At 38.5% G+C, this 14,009-nt stretch overlaps 1 protein-coding gene across 2 annotated transcripts in view; it reads left to right on the top strand.

The window, feature by feature from the left end:
- The first annotated feature begins 557 nt into the window (after window positions 1-557).
- The window catches only part of PCDH18 (protocadherin 18), a 15,258-nt gene continuing 1,806 nt past the window's right edge, over window positions 558-14,009 (top strand). The window contains exons 1-4 of one of the 2 annotated variants that reach the window (XM_051964617.1): window positions 558-3,828; window positions 5,657-5,745; window positions 5,858-6,021; window positions 13,901-14,009. The exon at window positions 13,901-14,009 is cut by the window's right edge and continues 1,806 nt beyond it. In XM_051964617.1, coding sequence (XP_051820577.1) covers window positions 1,342-3,828; window positions 5,657-5,745; window positions 5,858-6,021; window positions 13,901-14,009 — 2,849 coding nt within the window. In that variant the 5' untranslated portion in view covers window positions 558-1,341. The remainder of the gene's footprint in view (window positions 3,829-5,656; window positions 5,746-5,857; window positions 6,022-13,900) is intronic. The other variant, XM_051964618.1, reaches the window with a different exon arrangement.

Genomic DNA, 14,009 nt, shown 5'->3' with positions numbered 1-14,009 from the left:
AATCCACTGTTTTCTTCTACCAGCCAATTAGGAGGAGTGAAGGAATTGGTCTTGAAGGAATGACATTAAAATGAAAAAGAAACAGAAAATTACTCAGAATATTTTTCCTTCTAAGTTTGCTCTTTTAAGACATGGATTTCTTCAATAATGGTTGCTCAAGCACTTTGTTTAACAAAAAAAGTGGGAGGTTTTAGTTTGCTTCCCCCCCCCAAAAAAAAAAACAGGAAGATCTAAATATTAATAGTTGGGGATGACTGAGAAACAGCTCACGGAAAGACTAATAATCCCCCACTCTTATTTTGTTAAATTCCTCTTTCAAAAAAATTTACCCAGAAAGAAAAAAAAAGTGAAAATGGGACTGAAAAAACTATTTAAACCAGAAGGCTGAAGATCGCATGTTTGCAGAAGAAAGCAGCCTAATTAAGATTACAAGAACAATTTCAAGTGTCATATAAATAAAGACACGACCCGAAGTTGATTTAAAGTTTTTCTTTAGTAATTTGTCTCCCCTTTGTTGTGGCACACTCTAAGAAAGTGAATGCAGTAAAATGTAAGGGGGGAGGTGTGTGGTGGAGGGGAGGGAGGAGCCGGAGGAAAGAAGGCTAAGGGGAAGGAATAGCTATCATCCTTCTCCTCCAGCCTCCCCAGCCCTTCCCCCACCCCTCAGGATCTTCCAGCTCTCCCCCTCTCTCCCTTTCTCTCCCTCTCTCTGTCTTTCTCTTTCCCTCTTTTGTGACTCCACCAGCCTTTGATTTGGGAGTGCTCTGATTGGCTGGAAGCGTTTCAACACATGCCGGGCAAAAAAAAAAAAAAAAAAAAAAAAGCTTTGTCTGAGTTGAACTGAAGTTATACAGATTTTAGACTGGAGTCAGCAATCAAGGGTGTTTAGTCTGCAGCCGAGCAGTGAAAGGGGGGGAAAAGGATCTCTCAGGAAAGATACACTGCAGACTCGCTCGGCGGGCATCCTGCATTAATGGATACGGATTGCTCCAGGGAGAAAGGACCGATCTGACACATTTCTGCCTGGAAAAGGGAACAAGCAGAGAAGATATGCCTAGAATCGGCTTACGTGCAGCGCATAGCTGGAAGTCATGACATGGTGTGTATAAACTAGACTTTGTTTTTTATTATTACAATTTTTTTAATAGGAAGTTTGTGAACTGTTAATTGCTCTGCTGGTTTAGAGAGAGCCGTCTTCAAGTTTAAAGAACCAAATGTAGACTGGATTTGAGTAGCCGGAGGAAGTTGAAAGGACTGTTATTTTTTTTTTTCCTTTTTTTTTTTTCCTTCTTTTTCTTTTCTTCAAGTTGTTGGGAGAGGTGAATTGCAGAAACTTACCCAATGCACCAAATGAGTTGGACGATGCACTTTATAGCCTTTTTTGCACTGTTGCTGTTCTCTTTCAACGGGGACGTGCTGGGTAAGAATTTGAAATACAGGATTTATGAAGAACAGAGGGTCGGCTCGGTCATTGCGAGACTCTCGGAGGATGTGGCTGATGTTTTATTTAAGCTCCCTAACCCGGCTACGGTGCGCTTCCGAGCAATGCAAAGGGGCAATTCTCCTCTACTCACGGTCCGAGAGGATAACGGAGAAATCAGCATAGGGGCGAAAATTGACCGGGAACAACTCTGCCAGAAAAACTTGAACTGTTCTATCGAGTTTGATGTGATCACTCTGCCCACCGAACATCTGCAGCTCTTCCACATTGAAGTGGAGGTGCTGGATATTAACGACAATTCCCCCCAGTTTTCCCGACCTCTCATCCCCATTGAGATATCCGAGAGCGCGGCCGTCGGGACTCGGATCCCCCTGGACAGCGCGTTCGATCCAGATGTTGGGGAGAACTCTCTGCACACGTACTCTCTCTCCGCTAATGACTTTTTTAATATCGAGGTGCGTACTAGGACGGATGGGGCGAAGTACGCGGAACTCATTGTGGTGAGAGAGCTGGACAGGGAGCTGAAGTCCAGCTACGAGCTCCAGCTCACCGCCTCTGACATGGGAGTGCCTCAGAGGTCTGGCTCCTCCATCCTCAAAATAAGCATTTCGGACTCGAACGATAACAGTCCCGTGTTTGAGAAACAATCTTATGTAATCCAGCTCTTGGAGAACTCCCCCGTGGGGACCTTGCTCCTAGACCTCAATGCCACTGATCCAGATGAGGGCGCTAATGGGAAAATTGTGTATTCCTTCAGCAGCCATGTGGCTCCCAAAATTATAGAGACTTTTAAGATTGATTCGGAAAAGGGCCATTTGACCCTTTTCAAGCAAGTGGACTACGAGACCACCAAATCCTATGAAATTGATGCTCAGGCTCAGGACATGGGCCCCAACTCCATCCCGGCTCACTGCAAGATCATCATTAAGGTGGTAGACGTGAATGACAATAAGCCTGAAATCAACATAAACCTGATGTCTCCTGGCAAAGAGGAAATATCTTATGTTTTTGAAGGGGATCCCGTTGACTCGTTTGTCGCTTTGGTCAGGGTGCAGGACAAGGATTCTGGGCTGAATGGAGAAATAGTTTGCAAACTTCACGGGCATGGTCACTTTAAACTTCAGAAGACATATGAAAACAATTATTTGATCCTGACTAACGCCACCCTGGACAGGGAAAAGAGGTCTGAATATAGTTTGACTGTAATTGCCGAGGACAGGGGGACCCCCAGTCTCTCCACGGTGAAACATTTCACTGTCCAAATCAATGATGTAAATGACAATCCACCCCATTTCCAAAGAAGCCGGTATGAATTTGTCATCTCTGAGAATAATTCTCCAGGGGCATATATCACTTCTGTCACAGCCACGGATCCTGATCTAGGGGAAAATGGGCAGGTCACTTATACCATTTTGGAGAGTTTTATCCTGGGAAGTTCCATCACTACCTATGTAACCATTGACCCATCTAATGGGGCCATCTATGCCCTCAGAATTTTTGATCATGAAGAAGTAAGTCAGATTGCTTTTGTGGTCGAGGCTAGGGATGGAGGAAGTCCAAAACAACTGGTCAGCAATACCACAGTCGTGCTCACCATCATCGATGAGAATGACAATGTCCCTGTGATTGTAGGCCCTGCCCTTCGAAATAACACAGCGGAGATTCCCATCCCTAAAGGGGCTGAGAGTGGCTTCCATGTTACCAGAGTGAGGGCTGTAGACAGAGACTCTGGCATGAATGCAGAACTAAGCTGTTCCATAGTAGCAGGGAATGAAGACAATATCTTTGTCATAGACCCCAAATCATGTGACATCTACACCAATGTGAGCATGGAGTCCATCCCACGCACCGAATGGGAGCTTGCCGTACTTGTCCAGGATAAAGGGAGCCCCCAGCTCCATACCAAAGCATTTTTGAAGTGTTCGGTTTTTGAGTTTGTTGAATCGGTGACAAGTACAGCCATGACCTCAGTAAGTCAGACCTCTATGGATGTCTCTATGATAATAATCATCTCCTTGGGAGCCATCTGTGCTGTCTTATTGGTCATCATGGTTCTCTTTGCCACCCGATGCAACAGAGAAAAGAAAGACAACCGGTCCTACAACTGTAGGGTGGCAGAATCGACTTACCAGCATCATCCCAAAAGACCCTCCAGGCAGATTCACAAAGGGGATATTACTCTAGTGCCCACGATTAATGGCACTCTGCCCATCAGATCCCACCATAGGTCATCCCCTTCTTCTTCTCCCACACTGGAGAGGGGGCAGATGAGCAGTCGACAGAGTCACCACAGCCACCAGTCCCTCAACAGTCTAGTGACCATCTCATCGAACCATGTGCCTGAGAATTTCTCATTGGAACTCACCCACGCTACTCCTGCTGTTGAGGTAAGGTCATCAACCAGGGCATCGTAGTCAATTCATCAGATTTAACACATGAGTATATCTCAGTCTTAAAAGTGCTTCTATCAACATCATCACAACACTCTATCATGATACATAGATAATTGAGCAAAATATAAATTAAGTATAAGGCAATGAAAATAGAGTAAGTCACCATATAACATACATATAAACATGCATTTACATTGTACTTATATTAATGTCTACTTATGTGTGTGTGTATAAATAGGTATGGGTATGTGTATATCTCTATATCATATAGTAGCTGTTACTGGTCTATATATGTGTAATATATACATTATATATATATATATATAACACATATATAGACATATGAATTTTTCTTCAAATTAAAGATGAAGAAACTGAGGCAAGGAGAGTGTAAATGACTAGCATATACAATATAGTTTGTGTGTGTATGTTTGGGAATATATATATATGCAAAATAAACATATTTGTATGTGTTTGTACACATGTGGTACAATATATACACATGACTACATGTATGTGTGTATGTGCGTTTATGCACACTTACACATACCATGTATAAGTATTATGTTTGCATGTATATGAATTTATACACATGTAAATATACATACAGAGAGTGAGAATGAAATACACTATATTTTCATTTTCCTTCTACAGAAAAGGATCTTCAAATAATAAATAGCAATGATTTGGAGTAAACATAGTACCTGTATTCCAAACTCATTAACAACCTGATTGGCTATGGGAAAGTCAATTAATCTGAGACCTGAGATGGCCACTCTTCTCTGTAAAATGACAAGTTTGTACTAGCTGGCCTTTGAAGACCCTTGTACCTGTGATTCTATTATCCAAATACATTTTGCATGAAATCATCAAATGTTCAAGCTGCAAAGATCACCCAATACAAATGCTACATTTTACAAATGAGCCAACTGAGCCTCAGAAAGTCTTAGTGAATTGCTTAACATAGATGGAGTGATGGAGTCAGGACAGCAAAACCAATTTTCCTGCCTATTACTGTCATACTCTTTCTAGCATTCTATTGTCTGCAATAGGTGTTCAGCTACTTGAAAGATAGAAAAGTACTATGGTCATTTTACCTAGAGATCTTATAGACCAAAGGGTTATATAATATTCCCCTATAGCTTAATATCAATAATTGATCACTTGAATCTGAAATAGAAGCATATCTGTTTGATCTGAGTGTGAAAGAGAAATAGATTTATTAGTTATTTAAAGGAAACCTGCTTTTTAAGGAAATCATTGACTAAATCTAATTCATTTGCCCTTGATTTTGACACACAATTAGCAAGCCCTTTGAGGTTATGATTTACTCACTAGGAAATGACTTGAGAATGTTTATCTTTTGGTGACAGGCAGTGAACCATGCAGATGCCAGCTCTAATGTATTCTTTATGCCCATGAAACTTTAAAGATTAACTAACACGCTCACTAAGGAGTCAGAAATAACCAATTGCTCCTTTCCTCCCCATAATGATGTATGTCTGAGAGGCAGTATGATATAGTGTATAGAAAGATGGTCTTGGGTGAGAAAAATCTGGGTTCAAATCTTGCTTCTTACACACACTAGCTGTGGGACTCTGGGCAAATTACCCAGTCTTTCAATATCCCCAGCTAACTTGGGTAAAGTTACAGATGAGTTCTTGATTTGTGTCAGAGAACAGTGTTTCCACATGAGTTATTTTCCAGATTGCTGAAATCATAGGTCTAGACTCTCATCCTTCCTTCTCCCTTTTCCCAAAATAGTTCTAGCAGGTATTAGAGTTTTATTATTTGGAGTTGGGACTTACTATCTTTCTTCCAGCAGGTCTCTCAGCTTCTCTCAATGCTTCATCAGGGCCAATATCAGCCACGACCAAGTTTTCGGGGAAACAAATACTCCAGGAGTTATAGGTGAGAAATTTATGATAATACTGCTTGTTTTTATGTGGTATTCCAAAACAGAAATAGGCAACATTGAATAGTAATACCCAAGCACTTATTATGACCTGATTTCTGTCTACAGATATGCCCTTCAAGATATGGATAAATTCAGCTTGAAGGACAGTGGCCGGGGTGACAGTGAGGCAGGGGACAGTGATTATGACCTGGGTCGTGATTCTCCAATAGACCGCCTACTCGGGGAAGGCTTCAGTGACCTCTTCCTCACTGATGGAAGAATTCCTGCAGGTAAGAATGTAATGAGTAGCTATATAATGAGTAGCTATTTCTAGGATACTCTAAATGACACATCAGTAGAAAGAAAACACTGGCTTTTCCCATTCTTTAATCCCTTCTTTCCTTTTTTTCCTTCTAATCTCTCCAGATAAATATATGTCATCTTCAAAGGCAGGTAGGGAGGTGACACTAGGAATGAATCAATTTAAAATCATTTTTAGGAGCTACTGGACTTAAGCAGGACATTATACCCAATCCCTGAGCCCCATGGAGTACTCTTTCTAAAATTACTGGGTGGATATTTCCATGTAGCTTTGCTATCCCAGTGCCTGGTCATACTTTTAAAACTATAATTTAGAAGAAATGTATCCTATCTTGGGAAGTGTTTTCCAGAACCAGAAGCTAAAGTATAGCAAAAGATGCCATATTTTGGTCTCTAAATAGCAGGGGAAGAGAAAAATTTGTGTACAAAGTTGACTATACATTGACATTGCAGGACCTCCTAGTTGTTTGAATCCATTGGGGAAAGAAGAAGAGGGCTCAAAGATGGCAGTGTTCACTTGTAAATTATGGAACTAAACAGGGAAAAACACAATTGTGTTTAGTTTTTTTAGGACTAAATATACCCAAAGAGGCATCTAGAAAGTTATAATGACTTTATGATCCCATGGATGTAGAATATTTCTTACAGAATACAGTAACATATCTCTAGAATAGGTATTCTTAATCTATTTTTGTGACCTGGATCCTTTTTGAAATCTGATGAAATTTATGCACCCCAAAGGCATATAATAATATCCATGTGATTACAAAAAGAATCAATTACATTAAAATAAAACAACCCTCATCTTCTTCCTTTCTCTTTATCTCTCTGTCTCTGTCTTTCTCCCTTTCTTTCTTTCTTTTTCATGGACTCCAGGTTAAAAGTTTTTACTCTAGAACTATAGATAAAATAGCCTTCCAAAGATCTCAGTGAATTTGTAAATACCATCTTGAATTTTTGTTTTGGAAAAGTATTAAAATGTAGAACTCATATAGTTTATGTTAATGATTTTCACTTAAAAATGAAAAAAATGAAGCACAATAATATTCAATAAGCTGTCTTAAGTCCTGGAAAATACTATAGAATGAAAACACAAATTATTGGCTTCTGATACTACAGGAAGGCAGTGTGAAAGACAAATGTGTTACAACTCACAGAACACAGAGCTAAAAATCTACCCTTCTCATATTACAGATAAATATACCAAGGCCTAGAGCAAGAAATTTGAGTGCCCCTATACATGAAGTCTTCTGGTGTCTAGAAGTCTATATGTTTTCAGTAAAAAGTTAAGATCAAAAGTTCTTTCTAAAATTGCATAAAATATTCAGTGTCTTTATATATAAGAATTCTTTCCATCAATATATTTACATCAACATATTAACATATAATAAAAATTCATAGTTTAGTTAGTCAATGAATAGATCAACTCTTGTCCAGTTTTCTTTCATTTACTATATTTCAAGGATAAGCATTACTATAGCCATTTATTGGGACAGTGACCTATATAATAGTCATTCTATTGCTAAAACAATATGAATTTCATTGTCTCCTGATAGTGGAGTTGCCAAACTATAAGAACAGATTACTTGGGTGGAAGCTTAGCATGGCTTATCATTATCATCATCATCATCATTTGATAAGATTTTCCAAAATGTAAGAATAAAGTAGAACAAAATAGGTTGAGTCATTCAATCCATTGATCACATATCCTTCATTAAACATTATTTTAAAAAAATAAAGTCGTACACAACCAACAATCCTTGATTTAAGTCAGAGAAGGAAAGAAAAACAACCTTGTTCTGGGGAAATTTACTTATAATTCATTATGCCCATTCATAATGTAAAATTTATAAAGATATTAAATCAACTGTGTATTTAATTCTAAATGAAATTTCCTTATTTGAATATCTTTAATATATTCTATAATCCTCCAAATTTTGTATTATGGACAGTGATAAGTATAGGCCATCCTCCTATTTATGTAACAACAATATCCTCTCCTTTTCTGAATTCAATAACTCCTACCTGCAGGGAGTTCTTGAATACAGCTAAGCAAAGTTAAAGTAGGAGCTACATGATCTCCAAGGGAATCTCCATGTGAACTTATCCACAATAGTATTTGCTGACAGAATCACTCTTCTTCTGGGTTGTGTTTCCTTACTCCCTAGAACAACATAAAAGACATTTCACTATGTGGGGCTTCTCCAATCCTTTTCACTCAATTTGAGGATCTCCCTTGTGGGATCTTAGATGCATTCACAGAATCCCAGAAAAGTAGAATTTTGAGATCATCCAAGAAACATAGGATTTATAACTGGGCACTGGAGAACTAGTTTGACCACACTCATTTTATTGATGCGGAGATTATAAATAACTTATTTACTTTACCAAGAACACAATAGTTGAGATGAAAGCCCTTAATTTTTTGCTTCTCAGTCTCATTTATTTTTCACTGTAATTATAGCATATACTTTTCATCAGTTGGTCTATCAACAAATATTTCTTAAGCCTATATTACATGTAAGGCACAATTCTAAATTCTAGGGATACAAAAAAAAAATTAAAGATAGTCCCTTTCTCTCAAGCACTTTGAAGTCTCTTCAGGATGTGAGGCAGCTTCTCTGCAGACTTCAGTGTTTATTTGCCTCATATGGTACATTTATATGTAGGTACTGAACTGTGGTATAGGATCTTCCAGTGTGGAAACTTCTTCTACCCATGAAGATCAGTACTTATTCAACAACTTCCAGTATTAGGAATTGTCTGGATGCAATGAGCTGTTAAGTTATTAATTTAGGATCATTAATACAGTATGTCTCAGGAGCAAGATATGAAACTGTCTTCCTGACTCTGAGACTACCTGTCTCTATATTTAACTGGGCTACCTTTAATATATGTAAGCATCTAGCTATAGCTACATGTATACACAGATATGTGTGCATATACACACAGATGTACTCCTTAATTCAGTAAATGATGCTTCTGATTGGGTAGAAAGAGAAATGAACCTTTAGAACATCAATAATGACCTCCTTTGGTGTGTCTATCATTCTGGTGACAGCTGTCTCTTCTCATAGGACTAAGTATACATGGTTTAGTAGTACAGCTTTCCATCTTGTCTCCTCATTTCCAGTCTCTTCTGTCTCTTATCTGATTTGAAATCTCAACAACTAAAGTCATGTCCTGTTCCTTGTTCTTACTCACTATGTAAACTAGGACTTTCTCCCTCTGGTTTTTGGTTTTCTTAACTGTAAGTTTAAGAATTGGCCAAAATGACTTTTAACAATCCTTTCTCCTTTAAAGTTTCGGATAATCTGGTTGACACTTTTCAAAGTATTTTCAAAAGGTTCCCAATTTACCTAACTCATCCATTCAATAGAATACAAGTTCCTTGCTACCTGGGACCAGTTCATCCTTGTCTAGGTGCCCACCTTCCCAAGCATAGAACCTGGCACAAATTACATGTCAGTCAGAGTGCTGAATTCTAGGGGTACAAAGAAAGGTTAAAGATTGTCCCTTTCTCTCAAGCGCTTTGCAGCCTCTTCAGAGGGTGAGGCAGCTTCTCTGGAGACATCAGTGTTTATTTGCCTCCTATGGTGCATTTATATGTATGTACTGAACTTTATGTTCTATGGTATGGGGATCTTCCAGTGTGGACACTTCTTCTACAATGTAGATCAGTACTTATTCTTCAACTTTCAGTATTAGGAATTATCTGGATGCACTGAGCTATTAAGTTATTTACTGAGGGTCATTAAGTCAGTATGTGTCTTATTCAATTAAATGCTTAGTGAATGAATATACAAATTCCCCCTTAATTCAAGGGAGCCTCTCTATTATCATTCAGACTCATCGTGCTCATTCTCATAATCAAATTTTTGTCATGCTCTTCTGCTACAGGATATTTCAACATTTCCATCTTCCCCTCCCCACTTTTTCAAAGAATTGATTCGTAGGCAGTTAACTACCAGACATGGTTATGGAATGCCAGATAGCAGAGAGGGAAGAATTCTGGAATGGGAGTCAAAGAACTAGGTTCAGTTCCTAGGCTCTGCTGTGTGATTCTGTACATGTCTTTTAACCTTTTTTGACTTTGTTTTTCTCATCTATAAAATGGGAATAATTATTTAGGTCATGGATTATTTCTGGAACAATAATAACTGTTAAAAATTTAAATATAAGCTATTATTGCTATGTCATATTTGCAACACTGAACCTTGAAAATCCAGAGGGAATATTCACATTTCTTTACCTCAGTACTTTGTTAGCAGTTAAGCCCCTAGAGAAGAGATAAGAAATATTAACTAAAGTAATAGAAATTTCCTTCATCTCTCCTGTGATTTCTTCTTTCTCCTTCATTCTTATTTGCATGTTGACCTCATTTCCTTTTTCTTAATTCAATACAGCATTCTTCATCTTTCCTTTTTTCGGTAAAGATGGGAAAGTATCTTTAGCTATTTTAACATGCAAGGGACTTATCATTTCTTCAGGATGTAGAATTCTTCCCAGGGTGAGAACTCTCTATAGGAATGCAGATTTCATATTCCCTATGAGTTAGTCATTCCTGATGCATTGCTTAGAGCATTGAAAAAGCAAATCAGCCATCTAGGGTCACACTGGAAGTGGCTGTCAGAAGTGGGAGCAGAATTTAGATCTTCTCAACTCCCAGCACTCTATGATGCCATATGGGCCAAATACTTTTGAAATATTCATGGGGTAGAGGCTGCTCCCTTGATGGTTAGCATAATACCTATCTCTTTAATTACCCAGTTTTCATTATGATGCTTTGGCAACATGTTATAGGTCAAATTATCCCTGTATTCAATTCTTTGGAAATTTTGATTCAGCTCAAGATTCCCAAAAGAATGTGTTTTTCCTGTTGTAAATCATGAGAATGATGCTTTATTTAAAAATGTAAAACATTTCAAGCATTTTCCAGTTATAAAACTGAAATGTACGTCACAGAAGCAAGATTAGGGACATTTTGTCTATTCCCAGGGTTCTATATTTAGAATCAAAGATCCTGGGTTCAAATTCAAGCTCGGATCTTTATTGCCCAGGTAACCTCAGTTATGCCCCTCTCCACTGCCTACTCCAGATTATTTCTTTATCTGCTTTGTGAGAGAGTAGGGTTATATCACCTACAAGGTCCTTTTTATCTCCACCCGTAGGATGTTAGGTTTCCTGCCTGCTAATAGGATGATAGAGAAGCAAGATCTGTCTATCTGTCTGTCTGCCTGTTTATCTGTTTATCTATCTGTCTGTCTATCCATTTTTTTCTATTTTAAAACTAAGTCATGTAGAATCCATGACCTATTCATTACTTAACAAAGTCAGATTATTCATTCAATTCAACATTTCAATTCAATGAACATTTTCTAATCACCTTTTGAATGGAAAAAGTGTACTGGGCACTGTAGATACTAGAAGGAAAATGGAACCCTTCTCTCAAGAAGCTCAAATTTTACTGGTGGGGTTCAATATGTAGATAGGGGAATTCTTCTGATGGGTATATGTATAGACATACAAATGTGTATATATATAGGTATATACATAGATGAAATAGATATAGTTATTTGGAAATTTTAGTGCCACTCTTGTCTCCCAAAAATATATATGCTTTATCTGTAATAAATTATGAGAATGATAATTCATTTACAAATGTAAAACATATAAAGCACTTTTATAAAACTGAATCTATGTGCATACTTACAGATGCTTACATATAAACAGATGTTTATATATAAATATATTTGTGTATATATGGATACATGCATATGTGAAGGGATTGAGTGGATACATACAATTTGGCTGGAGATAAGGTACCTTCTCCAAAGCCAAACAAGAGCTTGACCCCAAATCTTCCTGTCTCTGAGACCAGCTTTACAAATTCATTCTGAATTTACCTCTTCATAAATGAGTTCCAGATAGAATTCAATTCCTTTCATTGTTTTTAAGAGATGGAGACTGGAAATTTTTTCTATGCATCAGCAATCCATAAAGTTGGGGATTGTCCTGGTTTAACTCTCTTCACCTTAACTAATTAATTTCTAGTCCTTAGGCATTAGAATTTCATGACAGACTTAATCCAGGGGCTCTCAATGCTTAGGCACTCTAGCCTACATTTCTATCAATTCAATTCAATAAACATTAAATTAATACTATTTTCTTATCTGTAAATTGAGGGGGTTAGATGAGGTGATCTATAAGCTACCTCTCAAGTCTAAATTTCTAATTTCACTCACTATGCTAGGCACAGAAGATAAATAGAAAAAGGTGAAAAAAGCCCTCCATACTTTGTGATAGGTTAAGTGTCAACATTTAAGTCCCATTTTTCTTGATTCACATTTTTGCTATTTCTCCTGATAATATAATGCAAAGTATACTTCTCATGTGAAGACTGTTGATGTGAATATATATTTGTGTGTGTGTGTATGTATGTGTATGTGAAGGAGAGAGAGAGAGACAGAGACAGAGACAGAGAGAGACCGAGACACACACACAGCGACAGAGACAGAGAGACAGAGACACACACACACACACACACACACACACACACACACATAGAGGATAGAGAAAAAGACAGACAGAGAGAGAGAGACAGAGACAGAGACAGAGAGAGACAGAGAGAGACAAAGAGACAGAGAGACAGAGGGACAGAGACAAGAGAGCCAGATACACAGACACAGACACATACACACAGAGACAGAGAGAGAGAGAGACAGAGACAAGAGACAGAGAAACAGAGAGAGACAAAGAGAGAGACAGAGAGACAGAGACAGAGACAGAGAAACAGAGAGAGACAGAGAGAGACCTTCTTTTGGCCAGTTTAAAGAGGCTTATTACCAAATAATGATGATTATTTGGCAAGAGGGTGATGAACTTGTTGTCCACAGAAATCAGTGAAACGGTCTACAATGGAGAGGGCTGTCCTCTACATTGATGAAAAGGAAAAATTACCATGATAGAATCAAATAATTTTTGAAGAACTGATGAAGTTCTACAACAATGTGCTGAATTATTGCATTAGAATGAAGGAGAAAGATGACAAAGGCAGGAGGTAAACCAGGAAACTCTTCTAGAAATCAGGGTATAAGTTGATAAGGATTTTAATTCAGCATCAGCAGAGAGAGTGAAATAGCCAGAATATACCTGAAAGACTGGAGAATATGTAGGTAGGTTAGATAGATAGACAGACAGACAGGTAGGTAGGTAGGTAGGTACATAGATGACAGACACCTACACAACATATACACATACATGCACACATAAAGATACAAATATACACAGATATATACACATGTTTGTTTATACATGGACATGTATAGATATAGTTATATGTGTATGTATCTGTATACACATGTACATACATATATGTATTGTAGATATATGTGTATCTATATTCTCCATCTCCATCTTTATCTCTGTCTCCATCTCTCTCTGTCTTTCTCTCTCTTTCTCTGTCTCTGTCCCTGTCTCTCTGTCTGTTTCTCTCTCTGTCTTCTCGCTGTCTCTCTCTGTGTCTCTCTGTCTCTCTCTATCTGTCTCTCTCTCTGTCTCTTTGTCTCTGTCTCTCTGTCTGTCTCTGTCTCTGTCTCTGTGTCTCTGTATCTCGGTCTCTCTTTGACTCTGTATCTCGGTCTGTCTCCGTCTCTGTCTCTCTGTCTCTGTCTCCCTCCCCCCCCCACTTATATACACACAAAGACACTTCAGGGTAAGCCCCCACGTGATGTAGACATCAGTCATAATCCTTATCATTAACACGCTTTAGCCCGTTTCACCTTCCTGCGGGGATGACTCTGCTCCGCTAAGAGTGACCGCTAACCCCGCGCTCTGCTCCCATTGCAGCGATGCGGCTGTGCACGGACGAATGCCGGGTCCTGGGACATTCGGACCAGTGTTGGATGCCCCCTCTTCCCTCCCCATCTTCCGATTACCGAAGCAACATGTTCATTCC

Source organism: Antechinus flavipes, chromosome 6 (genome assembly GCF_016432865.1).
Source record: "Antechinus flavipes isolate AdamAnt ecotype Samford, QLD, Australia chromosome 6, AdamAnt_v2, whole genome shotgun sequence".
Lineage (NCBI taxonomy): Eukaryota > Metazoa > Chordata > Mammalia > Dasyuromorphia > Dasyuridae > Antechinus > Antechinus flavipes.
The sequence above is the reverse complement of the archived record's forward strand: the minus strand, read 5'-3'. Positions and strand labels throughout refer to the sequence as shown.